The sequence below is a fragment of the Mirounga angustirostris genome, unplaced genomic scaffold (genome assembly GCF_029215605.1).
Source record: "Mirounga angustirostris isolate CCGP_5_RB_7025 unplaced genomic scaffold, mMirAng1.0.hap1 SCAF_12, whole genome shotgun sequence".
NCBI lineage: Eukaryota > Metazoa > Chordata > Mammalia > Carnivora > Phocidae > Mirounga > Mirounga angustirostris.
This window is the reverse complement of record NW_026991720.1, coordinates 31,953,839-31,974,332: the sequence shown is the minus strand read 5'-3', so window position 1 is coordinate 31,974,332 and position 20,494 is coordinate 31,953,839. Positions and strand designations below refer to the sequence as shown.

General features: G+C 39.2%; 1 protein-coding gene across 2 annotated transcripts in view; it reads right to left on the bottom strand.

Annotated features, from left to right (window-relative positions):
• The window catches only part of CTTNBP2 (cortactin binding protein 2), a 153,345-nt gene that overhangs the window by 62,880 nt on the left and 69,971 nt on the right, over nucleotides 1–20,494 (bottom strand). The window contains exons 4-7 of one of the 2 annotated variants that reach the window (XM_045864354.3): nucleotides 12,558–14,202; nucleotides 6,414–6,617; nucleotides 4,732–4,831; nucleotides 1,975–2,125 (exon numbers count right to left, since the gene is read on the bottom strand). In XM_045864354.3, the coding sequence (XP_045720310.1) occupies nucleotides 1,975–2,125; nucleotides 4,732–4,831; nucleotides 6,414–6,617; nucleotides 12,558–14,202 (2,100 nt within the window). The remainder of the gene's footprint in view (nucleotides 1–1,974; nucleotides 2,126–4,731; nucleotides 4,832–6,413; nucleotides 6,618–12,557; nucleotides 14,203–20,494) is intronic. The other variant, XM_064575018.1, reaches the window with a different exon arrangement.

Below are 20,494 nucleotides of genomic sequence, written 5' to 3'. Positions count from 1 at the left end.
GTTTCCTATGAAAGGAATGCACAGCATAGCCAATTCTCTACCAACAGAAGAGATCCAAGGTTCAGATAACCTTTGGAAATTAAGTATCTATGCTCGTCTTTCATTAGGAATATATGGTAGCGTGGTGACTGTTACACCTTTAATATTCTGGGAAGCTGCAAAGACAAAAATACGGTAATTCCTGAGTGCAATTAAGAGTGGATCATGATGGAAGCTCCTTAACTCCTCCAGCCCAGAGAGGGCACCATCAGAGAAATGCATGCGTGCACAGAGCTGTGCGCACAGAGCTGATGCCTTGGTCTTCAATTGTTTCACAACATGTTGATGAAGACAAATTTGGGAGGGCTAATTGAGAAGTTTTGTTTCAAATGCATTTCTGTGTGGCTGAGCTCTTCCATGCATCAGACTCTTAATTGTCTTCAGTTTCTAAATCACTGACGTTATCTGTGCGCCTTGTACAGGAGACATCAGAACTGTGTGGGACAGAGTCAAGAGCGACTTGGGGTCCATAATGGATTTCTGCATATAGTGCTTCCAGTTCTGAGGCAAATTAGACAATGACCCTGAACTCTGTGAGGTGCTACACAATCTTAGCAGTAACAAATGAGCACAAATAACCCTCCTCTAAGTGCTGACAGTGGGCACTATCTTGTCACAAAACCTCCTTTTGTTTACACGTGTTACAACTGAGTCCCATGTTATAACTGATGATGATGGTGACCATGGTGACAGCTAACATGTTTATTGCTTACAGTTCCCAGGCACTATACCAACTACCTTATATAGATAACCTCATTTCACTTTAATAACCCTAACAATGGCTACTATTATTAGACTCATTTTGTAGAGGGGTCAACCACGACACAGAGAAGTACCATAACTTGCCTAAGCTCACACAGCTTTGTGAAGGCATGGTTTGAGCCTCAAAGCTTTGATTTCAGAGCCTGAAATCCCTCAGCCATTATGCGATAATTTTATGTCATTGTTACTACCACTACCGAAACAGGTGATACTTCTGCAGCTCTTTTATAAAATATACATTTCGAAAATATATCCAGAATTAGATCATTTCCCACCATTTCTACCCCTCAACCTTGATCCAAACCACTATTGCTTCTTCCCTGGATTAAAACAACAGGATTCCTATGGGTCTCCCTTGCAGCTGCTCTGCCCCACCTACAGTTTATTCTCAAACCTGCAGCCAAAGGGACTCATACAAATGAGTCAGTTCATGTCTTTGCTCTCTTCAAAACCATCCATCCAAAGGCCTTATTCCAAGTGCTTGCCATGGCCCAGGAGGCCTTTTGTGGCTGGCCTCTGGCCACACCGGCCTGCCTGAGGTTCACTGAGGGTACCACCGCTCTCCCACCCCCGGCCTGGCACACTGCTCCCCGTGTCTCTTCATGGCCCACACCCTTGCTTCTTTCAGGTCTTGACCCAATGGCACATTTTCAATGAAGACTTTTCCCACCAACTGAAGGAACCCCCCACCCCAGGCACTCTGATCTTCGAAACATCCAGCTACTATCTGTTTACTTACTTGTCCATGGTCACCCCTCCCGTCCCATGAGGAAATAAGATCCATGAGGACAGAACTGTTTGATTTGCTACTGCCTCTCCTGTCCTGAGGACAGCCGGTGCTCAGGTAATATTTGTCGAATGATGAAAAACTTATACTTCCATTATCTCCCCTGATTCGGAAAATAGCCAGGACACAGGCACTCGTTTTTCTGTTTTACAGATGAATAATTTGAGGTTCAGAGGACAAAGGACTGGTTAGGCTAACAGACAAAGCTTTTCATTAGCAGACACTTAAACAGAAGTCAGAGGTCAGACACTGTCCATATTTGATACCCTAAAAGCAAAAAAGCAAATCAAAGCAACCTCTATTTTAATATATTTTGTTTTTCTGGCTACAGAGTTAGCAGACAGGGTAAATTACAGGACAAAATCCCCCCCAAAACTGGTACTCACTCTGGTTTTTACACTTCGGTCAGTTCCGGCTTCCAATAAGTGTTTGATACACTCCTTATTTCCATTTTTACAAGCCAGGTATAGAGGTGTCTGTCCTTCATCAGCAGCATGATTAATGTTGGCGTTGTATGCAATTAATAATTCTACACACCTAAACACAAGATTGTGATTAATCAAAATAAAACTGGTTTGATTTCTGAAGCACCTGACCCAGATATTAAATACAGGAAATAATGCTAAAGCAATTCTGTATCTTTCTACATCCATTGTTTTTACTTATATATGTATCAATTACTGGGGGGTCTTATATGGATACTGTTTTGTAGCAAAGCTAAAAGATATACTTTAATCACAAATTTAATTACTCCTATGAAAATTTAAAGTAGCCAGGTTGATCAAGTGCTAAAACTTGGTTTTGACATTTTTCTGTAACCAATTTGTAAACGTGGAATCCTTGCAATATATTTAACTAATTGGGATGAATGGTTGCACTGTGGTTGACATATATATTATTTGTGGTTCAAAATAGCTTAAACCTTGAAAAAGGACTGCTGAGTCATTTTGAGATTTTCACTTGAGAAAATAATTATAAATAGCTCAGACAGCAGGGCACCATGTGCCTCCACTATAAAAGGCAGCAGGGACCAGAGCAGAGGGCTGCCTTGGGGAGAACAGACAGCAGAGGCTATCCCGTCTCCTAAAGGGGGGCTATTTACAAGGAAAAAGACGGCTAAGCAGAAATTCATTGCTCTGAGAATCAAGGAGGAAAAAAATGAGGTAAATTCAAGACTTTGTGGTATTTGTGCAAAGCGTTTATAAAATCACATGCAAATAAATGGAGAAAAGCGGGCTAAATCATAATCAAATTAAGAAGCAATTTACATCATCTTCATTTTTTTTTTTTTTTTTTTTTTTACTTCAGATTTATGCCTTTTTTTTTCCTGGGATTTTCTTGAAAACATTTGGTATATATCTATTTAAAAAATGAGTTACATATTGATATGTGTTTTTATCTCATGTACATTTAAACTAATCAACCCCCAGGGTTCTTCCTTTTGGCAAAGCTATCCACGCCTACACTCCTGACGCTCTTAGACTTCCCAAGTAAGTGGCACTACAGATTGCTGGGTGACAATAAATGTAAAAGCATAGGCCTGAAGAAGAAATCCCTTCTGGAGGATTCAGGACGCATGCACAAAGTAACAGCAAAACCACTATCTATGGTCCTCAACAATAAACTCACGAAGTGTGCATCAGACATGCAGAAAAAAATAACGTATACTTTAAAGATGCATTTTGGGTATTTAAAACTTACACATATAATTAACAACATTAGTGTGAACCTTAAAACCCACATTACAGGAATTATGAAATATGTTAAGGGACATTTGTATCAGAAAGCTAATATTAACAAGTCAGGACACGATAGATGTTGGCGAGGATGCAGAGAAAGGGGAACCCTCCTACACTACTGGTGGGAATGCAAGCTGGTGCAGCCACTCTGGAAAACAGGATGGAGGTTCCTCAAAAAGTTGAAAATAGAGCTACCCTATGATCCAGCAATTGCACTACTGGGTATTTACCCCAAAGATACAAATGTAGGGACCCGAAGGAGTACGTGCACCCCGATGTTTATAGCAGCAATGTCCACAATAGCCAAACTATGGAAAGAGCCAAGATGTCCATCAACAGATGAATGGATAAAGAAGATGAGGTATATATATACAATGGAATATTATGCAGCCATCAAAAGGAATGAGATCTTGCCATTTGCAACCACGTGGATGGAACTGGAGGGTATTATGCTAACAAAATAAGTCAACCAGAGAAAGACAATTATCATGTGATCTCACTCATATGTGGAATTTAAGAAACAGAGGATCATAGGGGAAGGGAGGGAAACATAAAACAAGAAGAAATCAGAGAGGCGAGACAAATCATAAGAGACTCATTTAATCATAGGAAACAAACTGAGGGTTACTGGAGGGGATGGGGGTGGGGGGATGAGGTAACTGGGTGATGGGCAGTAAGGAGGGCACATGATGTAATGAGCACTGAGTATTATATAAGACTGATGAATCACTGAACTCTTACATCTGAAACTAATAATACATTATATGTTAATTAACTGAATTTAAATTAAAAAAAAACATTTCTTGGTAGGCTACTGAAGAAATCACTGCTAAACTTACACATATTTCAGTTGGTAGGTTCTTTTCGGTTTGTGCTCTAATTACATTTAGTATGAAGAGTTTCTGCTTCAATTTTTTTTAAATGACAAAACAAGGTGAATATATTGGGATTTAATACTGAATAAATTGCCACTCAGAAGTTAAGATTATTGTAATTAATATAATTCTAGGATTTATTTTTAATGCCATCACAAGTGAAAAACCTTTTTTGCATTGGGGTTGTGGTAAACAGTGAATGACAGTCTTTAACAGTGTATGTATCACCGCATATATGTTGATGGACTATAAATCGATTTTCTTCTTCAGAAGTAAGTTCATTCATGTCAGGTTGACACACAACATACTTCTCTTCTTTACTTCCCTCATATACAACTATTTACCTTTAAATAAGAGGAGCACATTTAAGATCCTACTTTGCATTTAAATCTTCAAATATACTTAGTGAACTTATTTGCCAGTGGATTTTAAGCATGAGTTTACACATTCAGAACTGAAATGTGTGTGCAAATTATAGAGAGACTCTTTTCACAGGGGGGGAGAAAGAAGAATTCAGAGCATCACTTACTTGAAATGTCCCTGAGCAGTGGCGGCACACAAGGGTGTGAAGCCATTTTTATCAGCAGCATTGACTTGGGCTTCTGCATTCAGCAGCAATCTCACACAGTCTATGGATTTTAATAGAAAGCCATTTAAATTCCCCATCTCGAGTTATGGTGAGCCAAATTCTAACAAGCTCTATATAGATGCTAAACCCAAAGGACCTCTCCCGTGCACAGTCCACCTGACAATTCTAGCATGGTGGATATGAGACTCCACAGGCTATTTTACAGAGAAAGTAGCCTCTTTTCCAGAAGATGCTAATGCCCCAGACTCACCAACTAAGTAAGATGTGATATTTATGTGTGTGTGTGTGTGTGTGTTGCTTTGGGAAGAGTTGCTGATGAGAGAAAGGATTGTTACGTGTCAGAAAATATTTTACCAGATTTTTCCACCAGTCTATCCCAGAAAATAATGTTATTGGATAGAGAACTAAATCTACTTACCAAATTGAAATACCATTCTTTGTATTTAAATAGTTAAATTCTTACTTTGTGATAATTAACCTTTAAAACACTTCTGTGTGATGGTCATCCTACATGTAGCAGTGTGTGAGGTCAACCCACATAAAGTCACCTGACTCCGACATAAATATCATCTAGGACTCGTGTTCCTCACGGTATTTACTAGATTTAATATCTCTACATTAAAGAAAATTCCCACAGGGCTTCTGAAGTAAAGAATCCGAAGGTACTTTTAAAATCATGAGCTATCTTCTTAGCTCACTAGATTCTTCCAGTTAGTCCACTTGAACACAGTGGAGCTCTGAAAACTTCTGTGAATTACTCAACAATCATGCAGCTTATATGAGCAATGCTATTTGATTTTGGATTTGCAGGCAAACTATCTTTTTCTGCACTATCATATGTTTTAGTAAATTTGACCACAAGACTTGCATTTTAAGAAACAAGAATAATTCCCAGACTTCACCAATATATCATTTATAGCTGTACAATTCCTCAGTTCTCTTAAAAAAAAAAATCCAAATAACTATAAATTGTTCCAACTATAGAACAGTTTCAGACCCATGACCTTCTAGAACTACTAAAACTTGCCCTCACCGTATCATGTGTTAAGACCTGTCCCTTTGAGTTTCACACACAGGTATTCTAACAGACAAATTAAGCTATTTTGTCTTGACTAAAGTGATCACAGATGGGAGGCTTTATTCTAAAATGTGCTTCATAGTACTAGGCCCCCAATTTTGACATATACCATACATTTCATTGTGCATAAAACAAACATCACTTTTTGCTAGCTGCAATAAAATCTTACTTTAAAAAAAAGATTTTTATTTATTTGAGAGAGAGAGGGTGAGCGAGTGAGCATGGGGGGAGGGGCAGAGGGAGAGGGGAGAGAGAGAATCTAGAGCAGACTCTGTGCTGACCGTGGAGCCCAAGGGGGGGAGGGGGGTCGATCTCACGACCCTGAGATCATGACCTGAGCCTAAAATCTTACATTTTTACAAAACTACAATTTGGATTTTTTTTTTAATATTTACAAAATCTTCAAATCAAGTAAAAAAAAATTTATCCACTACCACCTGTAAGACAAAATCAAAACCAAAAGAACCTTTTGCTTCATAGCAATGGTTACCAGTGCTTTTGACTCTCCATCCTTTTGCAAGAGGTAAGATCTCACCATCTTTACCTGTATGTCCATTCTTAGCAGCAGAATACAAGGCAGAATGGCCATCTTCACAGGAGTAATTAATGTCCAGTCCTTCTTCATTAAGCAGCATTGATAATAAAGTGACATTTCCCTGGGCAGCAGCTTGCTGAAGAAGGGTGGGCCTGCCAGCCAGGGGGGCAGGACCACCACTCATTAGCAAAGGGGTTAGGGAGGGTGACCAGCCTGTGGGTTAAAGTGACCCTAGTTAGAGAGTAGGAGCAAGGACAAGAGACAGATATTACCCACTTGTTTCTGAATTACACACACACACAGACATATGAATACGTATCCTTAGAGGATTATGTGGTTTCTAACATTATCAATCTGTTAATATTTACTTAGCACAAATCTGTACTGTTATTTCAATCTTGTATCTGCTAATTAAGTTAACATACACAGTGACATATTATTTTTAGTTGTCAGTCTTACACAGATAAATGTTAAAGTGGTGATTGGTTTTAGGAAACTAAGATGGCTGTCTCATTTTAAAAGTTCAAATTCCACTTCAGGGCTTCAAAACAATTTGAATTTTAAAATTATGTATAGATTTCCTCAATTTCAATATCAATCTGAAAAGTGAACTGACATCTTTAGGTACAGAAATAATTGTAAGAAATAGAGATTTATTTTTTCAACCATGTTTCCAAGGTACTTAACTAAAAATTTTACACAGGCCATTAAGATAGACCAAATATTGCCAAGAAATCTATTTACATTCCTTGAATTCCCTTATTTGGGGAAAAAAAAAAATGGAGGGAGCCAAGCACTATTCAGTATCAAGAGCTAATGGAAGCACAACATATATAATTGAATCTAGACTACTGTATACCAGCACAAGTAATGCAAGACACGATTCTGAAGACTTTATCACTTGGCCATCTTTACAACTTGCATACCAGAAACTTTTAACCAGCCAACAAAACAGGACACTCTACCATACAGTTTTAACAAGAATCATAAGAGTTATCATAGTTAGATATTTCTCATCAGTATTTAGCAGCTTTAGAAGAGAATCTGTTAAGTGTGTGAAGTCGGCTGCATATAGCATGGAAAATTTTCTGAATTCTTCCTTGGTCAAAAGGCTGTAAAAACAGTAAAGTACAAATGTTTATTTAATGTGATATATAGGTATTTTATGTGTTTTAGATACAATTAACTTTCAGAATAAGTCATTGTACTTCTTCCTTTTGAAGCTTCAAATACCTCAAAGTAATGTCTGGTGTATACACAGAGGGGCCTACGTGCACATATTCACTTTTCACGGTACGCTTTCTACATAAACCCAGTAACATTCTCTGTAGTCGGACACAACTGATGGATCTTTTATGTCTCCGCCACCTTGGTATAAGGATAATATTCTACGTACATGGGTATTACATTAATAAGCAATAAATTCGTATAATTGAGACTTGAATTATTTTAATAAATATTAAAATCAAAGGATTTCTTGGTATTTTAAAAGTTCTTTGTGAAAAAGAGTTTATACAAATAAAACAAGACTGTTTATTAAAAGCTGGATATTACGTCTTCATAATTAGTTATTTGGGTCCATGAACAATTTATTGTTTTTACCCTGTTAGACTGCAATGACATACAAAATTCAAATGCTCATAAAATTAAATATTTATCTAAACTTTATGATATTTTCCCATTGATATTCATTAGCTCTTCTTACAAAAGTAGTATTTTTACTTCATACTTACAAGAAGGCTCCTCTCTGGTACATTTTACCTTTTGTATTTTCTTAAAAACAAACAAAAAAAAACAAGCCCACAAAAATTAAATCAGTACTTATTAGAAATGGATGATAAACAGAGAAATTATAAACACCAAGGTATGATACCTTGACTGCAAAGCAAACACAAAGGTAACATGAAGGCATTGCAAGGTGGTCCTCTGTGGAATAGAAGGGAGTGTGGCTCACAAGGCAGTGAGCTTCTCTCCTTGAGCTCCTGGTGCGCTCTCTCCCCACCATTCCCCCTCCCTCCCTCTCCTCTCACTGTCCTTCCTGCTACCCCCACCTCCTCTAGCTCATCCAAGCTGTCTTCGTTATTGATATCCTGTCAAGAATATCAACACTTAAATATCAAATGGTTTGCTCTTCTTTTGGATTTTATTTTCGTTTTTTTTTTTCCCCAATGCAATTCTAGGCTTTGGGGGACAATTTAAATACAGATATATTTTTAACTGCCTTCTATGGAATCTTGGGATATAGTATCCTGGGAAACTCTATTTTTAACGCTAAGCTATCTGAAAGAGAAAATATTTATTCAAAAATTTTCTCAATCTTTAGACCACTGAAGAGTCAGTTTTCTGTCATACAAAACAACAGAGGAATATACATGAAATTTTTTTGTATTTTCTGAGAGGTGTGAAATATATTTTTAAAATCTTTTACAAAAGAACAATGCTTTATAAATACCAAGTATTCTTAAAGCTTAAATAAATTTTTTTATCCCCACACTCATTTCCAATTGCTTAAGTTATTTTAATGAATCCTTTTATCAATATGGGAAAAATAAAACTTTACCATGAGACTTTATTGTTCATTTGAAATTCCCAACAATGATAAAAACAGTAATGACAGAACAGACCTTCGTCATACAGCTACTTTAATGAGGTTAGAAAAAGGTCATTCAGCCTCGCAGTGTCATATGCAAACATTAGTAAAGGTGAGCATCTTGCAGAACATGCAGTGGATGACGAAGGGAACAGAGAGAACGTGCAGTGCGAGAGGGAAGAGAGGTTGAGAACAGCTTCTGGCATCAGCTTCAGAGTGTGGAGAAGGTTAATGTCATAGCTCAGGTCAATCTCATTTTCAGATTTAGACTTCAAGCCAATCATACATGGAGGATCACTTTTAAAAGATCTATGTTTAAGGAAAAATGTCTGAACCCAATTAAATAAAATGTACCAAAGCGTCCCCCTCCCCCGCCAAAAAAAACCCCAAAACCAAAACCAAACCAGAAACAAATTTCCAAGGGTATGAAAACTCAGCTGCCTGAGGTGATTTCTGGTTTAGGCTTCTGTTCATCTAACAGTTAAAATGTGTTCATTGGACAAGTTCAGGAGGAACAAGAAATTTTAATTCATTTAGATTTTAAAATGCTACTTAAAAACTTAACATTTGGCCATAAAAACTGCTAACAGAGTAATTTACAACATAATTCATTAAAATGGTATCTCCTGTCAATGCAATTCTCCTGAGGAGTGCTTTAGCTTAATCATAATCGTTTGTCACAGATCTAAATTGATAGAGAAACTCAGCATTTTAGAGTTTTAAAGATAGGGGATCTAGTGGTTCTCCAAGAAGGGAGAGGTACTGTACTGCTCTTTGAAAAATTCAAAAGACAAGTTTAGTAAACCTTTCTGGACTGAAACTGTTTTGGTTTTTTTTTTTGGTTCAATGATTTCATTTTTGGATGAAAAAGCTAATGGCTCAGAGCAAACAGGCTCTTTAGGGTGACACGAGAAAGAGGCAGAAGTGGACTAACCCTGTCTTCTTAGACTCAGTCCAGAGCTCTTTTCCTCACTGAATTTGGAACAGACATCTATCTACCAAGGATTTGGCAGATGTGCTCTGTCCTCATGCCCTGCGCTTATCAACCACAATTGCATTAGTGGCTATTTAGCAGATTAATAACCTTCACTGAGCTTATGATCGGGAGAGGCACAAGTTCACCCAGGCACAGACAGGTTAAGAAGCAAGATGGAGGGAGCTCTGGTGCTTCCTGGCTGCAACGGGCAGGGTGGCAAACATAGGGGCAATCCAAATGAAAAGCAGTTGAAATCCTGTATCTCATTTGGAAGAGTTAGGCTGGCCTACAACCATGATTGATTTAATCACCCCTCCTACATAACTGTAATAACTTTTTTATTCCCCAGACTAGATGCTCAGGAAAAGCTTGCTGAATGACTACTCCTCCCTATAACCAAGTGACTTAGAAACTTATCATCCCACCAAGGGTAGTCTGGGAATTCCAAGATGATTTTGGCCAAACTGCAAAATCAGAGAAGAGAAAATGAGGAACGACTTTCACCTGTCTTCAGTGGCTGCTACTTCTTTGGTCCCACTGTTTATCCTCTTTTGCTCTCTAGATACAAGCAAAGGGCATTTTTCAGAAGGATTATAGCTCCTTTATCCAAAATTCCACTCTATCCTAGCTAGGTCAATCTGGCAAATATATAATAGACTAGGAAATCTCTTCTTTCAAGTTTAAGATCCTGCTGACAAAGTGTTTCTCGGGTATGGATGCTGATTTTAAAACTTTTCCTCTGAAACCAAGACACTGAAGCTGAACCCTGGAGCACAGCAACGACTGAGGCAATAATTGGCAAAGCATCAAAGTCCAAAGCAACGATGGCTTTGTAGTTTTTAAAAACTGATAAAATTTATATATCCCAGGAAGTGTTTTTCCATTTTATAGCTTGCACATTTATGTCAACAGCATCGCCACGGCCCCCAACAGTTTTGGGACCTGTGCGTGAGCCTGCCTTAAGACCTTACAGTACGCTTTCTGATTCTCCTGAACGGTAGCAAAAGTTCCTCCTTTGAGCATGGATTTAGCTCTGGAAAACAGCTACCATCATTTTAGGCCATGAGAAAGGCTGTCCAGCTCAGTAATATCATTTTGAATAAAAAAATAGGGAATGCTGAATGCCTGTGAAGACATCACAAAGTAATAACAGCGAGGTCAATCCTAAAGCAAATGTTTTAAGCAACAATATCAATGAAGCAAGAATATCACCTCTATTTACTTATCACTCATGCCAAGCTCTTTGAACGTTAGGATAGTTAATCCTAATAGCCACCCTACCCCATGAGTAGCATAAGCTCCGTATTAAGAATGGGAAAACTTGCTCAGTCCAAGAAAAATCACCAAAACACACAGCCATAAATTGCAGAGCCTAGATTCCAGCACAGATCTGACTGACATCAAAGTCCATGCTGTTTCCAATTCCCAATTATGCACCAAAATACGAATAGCAGCCTCTCAATGAGCATAATTTCCAGGAGACAGCTTATAATTAGATAAGTAAGTCCTGGCACATTGCTCTCATTACCTGACAATTAGCAAGAACGGTGCTACCTATTTTCCTCATTCTCACTCCCCACACCCTGAGTTTTAAATATAACACTACTCAAAACTTCACTTAATTCTTAAAGTTCCCTCCCATTAGAACCAATGGTCCCTGGTAGCCATTAAGATCCCATGGTAAAGAGACTTCTGTCAAGTTTCAACAGAACTTTGACACTAACATTATTTTAGAGCCACATTTACTCAGTGAAGAACTAATCCGATCATGTCAATAAAAAGCAATGCTTTCTCTAGCACTGTAAAACAAAAGGGAAAAATCCAGTTCTTTATTAACTCCTTTGTTTAAGAGTCCCCTACTTCATAAACCACATCTGAAATGAAAACCTTCTCCACTATAGCCTCCATGTGATGCTATCCATCTGTGCTCAAGTGTTGGAAGACAACAGCTCGGAACAGAATAAACAGCTTTTGAAATAAACTAAACTTAGAACAGAGAATTAAAATATATGTACTCTATTTTTGAGGTTAAAAAGAATACCAAACCACTATTAAAACCTAGAACATATCAATTACAGAGCAAATCTAATCAATTTGATAATCCGAGGTAGACTACAGTGTTAATAACCACTTGAACAACTCTTTAACATTATCTCCAAAGGGATAGAATTGAACACAGATTGTCTGTTGACGACCCCCTAATATATGAAATCTTTTGAGATAAATATTTAAAAAGAAGGAACAATCTTTCTTCCCATGGAAATGCTTTAGTGTCTCTAAATTAATGGTCTCCATGAGCTCCAAACCACTACTTTCAGGTTATTTTAAAAGAAGAAAGCACTTAGCATCAAGATACCACAATTCATACAGCAAGATGAATCACCATACCCTGGAGGCTTTAAAGAAAAATACAAAAAAAAAAAAAAAAAGAGAGAGAGAGAGAGAGAGGAAAGAAATAGGAAAAGAAAACAAAACCAAAAACGTATCAAATTTAAAAACAAGTTTCAAGGCAATGTGAAGGAAATTAAGGCAAGTGAGGAGACAGGCCACATTCTTAAAAAAGGGTATAATATTTCAATCCCTTTACCTGATGCTGTTACCAGGAGGCTGTCTGAGGCACCTGTTCTACAGGATGAGGCACTAACAGGGTTTATGGAAGAGCAAAAGGCAATGGTGGTGGGAATGACAAGGGAACTTTCTGAACATGCAGGTTGGTTCAGTCCAGGGGTTTCAGCAGGCCAGGCACCCACCTGAGACGTGGCCAGGGCTGAAACGGCACAGCCTGCTGGTGCCACAGTTAAATCTATGGATGGTTTTGGTGGCAGCTGAGGGGAAGATGATTTAGGGAGATTCTCCTCATTTATTACCCTGTTCCCTTGTGGCAAAGTGGAAGGAGGCGAAGCCATAGTTTTGTTATCACCTTTGGCCCCTGCGTTGGAGGCCCTGCTGCTATCCATAATAACCTTGAGTTGGGGGTGTGGTGGAGAAGGAGTTTGGGAGAGCCCTGGCTTTTTTGGAGGGATAGGAGGAGGGTTTCCTCTGTCAACTCGTGCTACACCAGGAGTCTTTAAACTGGTCCGACTGACGGGAGCGCAGGTGCCAACGTCCCCCGTAGGGGGCACCCCAGGCCTTGGGGGTGCTCCTGCTTGAGGGCTCGTAAATCTTGACAGTGCTTGGGTCACAGTATTCCGAGCTAGTTGTTTGGCCACTAGGTTGTCACGACTTGTCGGAGAGACATCTCTGGATGGAGGACTTTGGGTAGTATTTCCATTTTGGTCCGGGTCATTGGCATTGCCCTGAAATCGAAATCTAGCTGCTTGGATTCGTGGGTTCAGACCTGGATGCAAAGCTGCATTGGCACACGGTGAGTGTAAACTGTGCGTAGGGGGTGCTTGTGAGTAGCTCTGGGGAGCTATGCCTGGCGTTTGCATGGTGGGAGGGGCAGTGCTGTTGGGAAGTGGGGTGGTGCTACTTGGCGAGCCAGTGCTCGGTCCATTCTCCTCAACTCTGTTTGCACTTGGAGGTGGGACAGTGGGCAGAGAGGAGCCAGTCAAGTCACCATGGGAAGCCTGCCTGTCGGTACCTGGTCTGCCCAGTGCGGCGCTGGTGCACACATTTCCTTTTGTGTTTGCAGAAACTAGGGGGCTCCCTGTGGGGGGCTTCACAGGCATGGTCAAAGGCAACTTCTTCACGTGGTCAGTGCTTTCTATGGGTAGGTCGGTCTGGCAAGCAACAGACCTTGTCACAGGTCCTTCTGTTCCCACAGATATGGAGACCAAACGCCTATCTTTCGTCTTTCGCGGGAGAGAGAGGCTTGGTTTGCTGTCATTTCCCCTTTTCAGTTGCTCAATCATTTTCTTCATCTTGTCTATCTCCTCTTTGAGGTCAGTGGTGTGCGCTTCTTCTCGGTGCAGTTTAGCACGGAGCTGTTCCCGTTCGGTGTCAAACTCAGAGAGTTGTTTCTCCATCTGAGCTTCCATTTCTGTGCTCCTTTGTTTCTCAGTGGAGAGCTCCTCTTCTAATGCACTCGTCTTTTTCTTTTCCTCCTCCAGTTTGGCCATCACGTCTTCTAGCTTCTGGGCCTCCTCTAGGACTTTGCCCGAGAGCTGTTTGCACTCCTTGACCAGCATCAGGACCACGTGCTTGTTCTTGCCACGCTCTTCCTCCAGGCGGGCCTCCAGCTGCTTGTGCTCCTGCTCAAGGGCTTGCAGCTGAAGCTTCTCTGTCTCCAGCTGAAAGAAATTCACAGGACAGCCCTGAGTAACATGAGGAGAACCTTTCAGCCAAAGAAGTGCTTCTTGCGAGATTTTTATTAGTTGTGTAACAGCTATGTGATTTGGGTTAGCTGAAGGGCCACGTTTCTAAAATGTGTTGTGATATGAAAGATAATATTTTAGATACTCATTAAATGAGAGAATAGATGTAAATGGTTTAATGAAAACCATCTAAGTCACAGCAATAGAGAATTTTTAAAAATCTATTAAACTACAGAAAAAGAACAGTAACCTGATACTTCAGATCACAACACAGAGTTCAGAAAGTTCTGTTTTGTAAAAATAGAACTCTGTAAGGAAACTGGTGTTCTTTTTTTTTTTTTTAAAGGTTTAGTGCCTTAAGGTTATTAACGAATCTTTGAGGTACAGTATAAAGAAAAGTGAAAACAGAGGACTTCAGTTAAATTCTAAGTTTCTACATTTGCTAATTGTGTTGCTTAACTTTTAACTTCAAGCTTCTTATGATGGGTTGTTGTAGAAATCATACAAAATCATATCTGAACGTTCTTTGAAAACTGTAAGAACTAAAGAAATATTTTACTAGAACTATGATCAGTATCAGTGAACCCGAAGTCCAAGCTCATCTCCTCTAATCCTACTTCTCACTGAGCTCCCACTACATTGGCCTCCCTGGTTCCTGCACATTGTCCTGCCTCAGGGTCTTTGGCTTTCCTGTTCTCTCTGCCCACAATTCCACCACACACCTTCATGCAGGGCTCCTGGGCTAAGCAGTTCGTGTACCACACAGGAGCGGTGAGTGGGAGCCCCAATCTAGCCCTGTCTACTCACCCAGTGTCTGCCCAGGCATGGGGCTTCATCTGCCCGTAAAGAGGGGCATCTGTCTGCTCACCAAGCCACAGGCTGCTAGGGTTCATGCTTCCCAAAGAAACATTTTTCTAGTTGATCAATGTAGAGGAGCTTTTTAAAAAACCTCTGTATCTCCAGGTGGGGTTTTCGAATATGCACAAAAGCACCCAAAGCACAGAAGTCTGACTTCTTCAGTTCCTCCAGGCCTCTGCTCAACTGTCCCCTTCACCGCGAGGCCTCCTTCTCACTGCCCTGCCGGAAACAGTGGTCCCTCCCCACCCCTGTACTCCTCACCCTTTGCTTAGCACCTACCTGCCCCCACCGGAATGTAACTCCCCGAGGGCAGGGACTAGACCTTCTTTGCTGCTGTCCCCAAAAACACAGTGGTGTTTAATTGTTGACTGGATGAATGAAATTAACATAGTTCACAGAAACAACCAACTTCTGCACACTGAGGGCCTTTCTGGGTACACAGGTCTTACAGCCTCCAAAATGCACGACTTTCCCACATTTATACAGGTTTCCCACTTCTTTCCAGAGGAGCACCTACTGCCTGCCATAAGGTGCTCATGAAGGACAGATCCCCAAGCTGGGCTGCAGCAGTCAGCTAGGTCCACATGCCCCACCTTCCCAACTAGAGAAGCATTCCTCTGGTACTCCATACAAGGGCCTTATGATTCATAAAGGTTAAAGTAGATCTACCTGATGAAGACACAGAAAGGACTCCCCCCACTGACCACCACCCCAAATGTTAAATATAAATATATTCTCATGAGATCCAGTAATTATTTAAGTCAGTTTTTAGTCATCAGAGAGGAAGGAGATGCTCACATGATCCATCAGTTGTGAGAATGTGCTCCTGTTCCTCACCCCGCTGAGAAAATCTATTACTTTCACAGTCAGTCACGGAACCAAAAGGAGAGAATGCCTCATTAGAGTCAGAGATATTATTCATTTACTCTAGGATGCTTCCTGCCTTGAAAAAGTTGAATGGTATTGCATGGGTCCTATAAATAAGTGATCAGGAATACGGATAATTCCCCAAAAATAATTAGTGACAACTGTTTATACACATACTATTCTACTATATGCAATTTTAGGGGTGACTTCAAAAATAGATTAGGTAAGATGTGGGGAACAATGGTGCTGTCATATACTATATTTATATGCATATTTTATTCATCTGATGCCTCACAGAAAATTTGACTCCTGAATAGTCAAAACACATTTAACTCTTCTAAATGCATCAAATAATAAGTTTCTGCAGAAGGCATACATAAAGTTAGGACTACTAAGAAAATTTTAAATATTGTATTCACCGCTGCCCCAAATTCTTATAGAAATGTTGGAAAAAGCAAAACTGGGTCAATTTTCAGCTTATTTTAAAAATATGAGTTCCATAATTTACCTTGGAAGCCGGAAAAAAAAAAAAAAAGATGTTCTGGAGAACTTTAAGGGCTATCTTCATTTTACACAACTAACTAGATGCCAAATGAGTGATCTCTCTGATGTCATCTAGTGAATCAGTGTCAGCAGACATGGAACTCTGGGTTCCACTTGTCTCAAGCTTTTCTCACCACATCATACATCTTGCCCACACTATTTCTTCACTAGGGGTCATCACACTTTATTTTTAAAATAACTTATATCTCACACTTGAGAATCAAATTGAAGAAAGACTTCTAACAGGAGATCAACTCAACAAATCTCACATATTTATACAGAAAACTATACTACTATAAAAGCACCCATAATTCTTTTGCATCTTTGTTCTTCCATCACTCTGACCTTGTAAGTCCTATCTCAGATGAACACATGTCTTTTTAAATCTTACCACAGATAGTGGAGCACAAAGTAAGCCACATAACCAGTGCACCTGCAAACACAAGGCTCCAGACTCCATTAAGTTCTGAGCACCAGTCATTAATCACTCTGCCTTTGTTTAGCCTCCTCTACCATTTACACTTCAGGGAATATTTAAACTTCTGCCACTCTCCCCCCAAAACATCACCCAATGACCATTCAACTAACTCTCAGTCTACCCTAATAGACTCTCTTATCAAGAAAATTGACTCCCTCTACATCCTGTCTCCTCCCTTAAGCATATTTTTTTAAATAACCACACCAATCTCTACTTCCCTCCCTTCACTCTAAGGGAGAAAGATTTCCATATGTTCAAGGTCAGACTTTCTTCAACTATTACCTTCACACTCTCCTTTCACCTGAGACTTGCTCCATCAGTTATCACACTGCTCTTTATAAATAATAAAGATCCCCCTCTGTACCAGCTCTTTCCAGTTTATATTCCATACTTAAAAATATTTTTTTATATTCAAAAAAATTCCATGGCCATTCTGGCCCAGAGACAAAATCTTTGTGCTTGCAAGAGTAAGAGATGTAGTGCCAAGGTCTGATCCCAAACTTCTTAGCTGTGTGACCTTGGTAAATTCTCTCTAAAGTTCAGTTCTATTTGGTTCCCTTATCTGCACAATAGAGCAGTAATTCTTATTACTTTATAAGATTAAATGAGGTAATGCATATAAAGCATGTATCATTGTGCCTGGCATTAAAAATATATTGTTTTCAATTCATAATATAATAACTATTCGTGCTATTTAAAAGTATGTCACTTTTGCAGTGTTTTTCTTCTGAAAATACATTTATAAGCAAACTATGATCTATAGAATTGACCATATTTAATATATAAATGGATTTTTAATAAGTTAGATAGCAGTTATAATACAATTATAAAGTATATCAGAGACCCCCCAACAAAGAAAAGAATCAGAGACTATGGCCTCTGTCACAGACCTAATGGATAAGGATATAAGCAAGATGTCTGAGATAGACTTCAGAGTAGCAATTATAAAGTCAATATCTAGGCTTGAGAAAAATAGTAGCGACAATATAGAATTTCTAAGGGCAGATATAAGATCTAATCAGGCCGAACTTAAAAATGCTATGACTGAGATGCAGTCTAAACTGGATACCCTGACAGCCAGGGTAAAATGAGGCAGAAGAACTAATTAGTGAGCTAGAAGATTAGATGATAGAAAAGAAGGAAGCCGAGGAGGCCTGGGATAAACACCTAAAAGCCCAAGAGATCACACTGAGAGAGATTAATGATGCCATGAAACATTCCAATGTCAGAATTATTGGGATCCCTGAGGGGGTAGAGAGAGAGAGAGGACTAGAAGATATCTTTGAGCAAATTGTAGCTGAGAACTACCCTAATCTGTGGAGGGAAACAAGCATTTGTGTCCAAGAGGCAGAGAAGACCCCTCCCAAGATCAATGAGAACAGACCAATGCCCCGACATATAATAGTAAAACTTGCAAATCTCAGAACCAAAGAAGCAAACCTGAAAGCAGCTAGGGGGAAGAGACTTCTTACGTACAGCTGGAGGAACATCAAAATAACGTCAGATCTGTCCACAGAGACCTGGCAAGCCAGAAAGGCCTGGCAAGACATATTCAGGGTACTAAATGAGAAGAACATGCAGCCAAGGATACTTTATCCAGCCAGGCTGTCATTCAGAATGGATGGAGACAAGGAGTTTCCAGGACTGGGAGAAACTGAAAGAATATGTGACCACCAAGCCAGCCCTGCAAGAAATATTAAGAGGGATTCTATAAAAGAAGAAAGACCCCAAGAGTAATATAGACCAGAAATTTACAGAGACAATCTATAGAAACAGGGACTTCACAGGCAACATGATGGCACTAAAATCATATCTTTCATAGTCACAACATGAATGGCCTAAATGCTCCCATGAAATGGCACAGGGTTGTAGATTGGATAAAAAGATAGGACCCATCCATATGCTGTCTGCAAGAGACTCATTCTGAACCTAAAGATACATCCAGACTGAAAGTGAGGGGATGGAGAACCATTTTTCATACCAACAGACCTGAAAAGAAAGCTGGGGCAGCAATTCTCGTATCAGACAAATTAGATTTTAAGCTAAAGACTGTAGTAAGAGATGCAGAGAGACACTATATCATACTTAAAGGGTCTATCCAACGAGAAGATCTAACAATTGTAAATATCTATGCCTCCAACATGGGAGCAGCCAACTACATAAGCCAACTGTTAACCAAAATAAAGAATCATATTGATAATAATACTTTAATAGTAGGAGACCTCAACAGTCCACTCTCAGCAACAGACAGATCATCTAAGCAGAAGATCAACAAAGAAGCATGAGCTTTGAATGACACAATGGACCAGATGGACTTCATACATACATACAGAACATTCCACCCTAAAACAAAGTACATCAGAGAACGTTTCACTGCCAATAATGGTGAAATAACTTTTATTAGACTATCTCTTCTGCAGATAAAAATTACAACTCTTAGAAAAAATACTTTTTTTTTTCGAAAAAAATTCTTAAAAAAATAACTATTTGAAGGCTTTGGAGAATAGTAAGTGGTAAGATAGAAGAGGAGTACACCCTCCATTTAGAGGAGCCAACTGAACTGGATGCAAGTTGCCCTTGTATAGCTTTTCAAGTGAGGGCAATTCCCTGTCCTGGCAGCACCAGCAGCAGGAGCTCAAGCCCAAAGTACTCCCTATACTGGCTCAAGGAGTCAAAAATGGAACTAGGGCTTCCACCAGAACCCTTGGTTGATGCTTGAATTACACATTCACGGGGGAGACACCACCTTGAATGACAGAGGTGGTTGCTGAATGACTGAGAGAACCAAGCAAATATTTCAGCTATTGCCAGCTATGAGGAGGCAGTTTGGAGTCTGAATATAACCAAGTTAAGTGCTTACTAGAACAAAATACACTCCTGAGAAGATAACAGAATCCTGAATGTCTGCATCATATTATTCATGATATCTGATATATAAAAAAATAGTAGACGTGCAAAGTAACTTTTTTTTTAAAGTGATCCACTGTCAAGAGAAATATTTTGACTCAAGAAATGGGACCCAAGATGATCCATATTGTAATTAGCAGACTGGGGACTTAAAGCAGCCATTTTCAAAGAAAATATCATCACAATGGCTGAACAAATGAGGATCTTGACATAGAAATGGAAACTAGAAAAAAAAGAACCAGATGGAAACTCTAGAACTAAAAAGTATTAATCTAAAATGAAAACCAAAAAACAAAAAAACCCTCAGTGAATAGGCTTAATAGCAGATTTGAGAGAGCAGAAGAGAAAGGACAGTGAATTTGAAAAAACAAAAGAAAGTATCCAATTTAAGGAAAATAAAAAATATGATTGAAAAAAGTTAATAGCACCTCAGGGACATGTAGGACAATATAAAGTGGTGTAAAGTCTACATAACGAGTTCAAAATGGAGAGAGAATGGGGAAGAAAAATATATTTTTAAAAAATGGCCAAAAAATTCACAAATTTGGTAAAAAAAAAACAAAAACAAATCTAGGAAGCTCAGCAATCCTCAAGCAGAATATATATATATATATT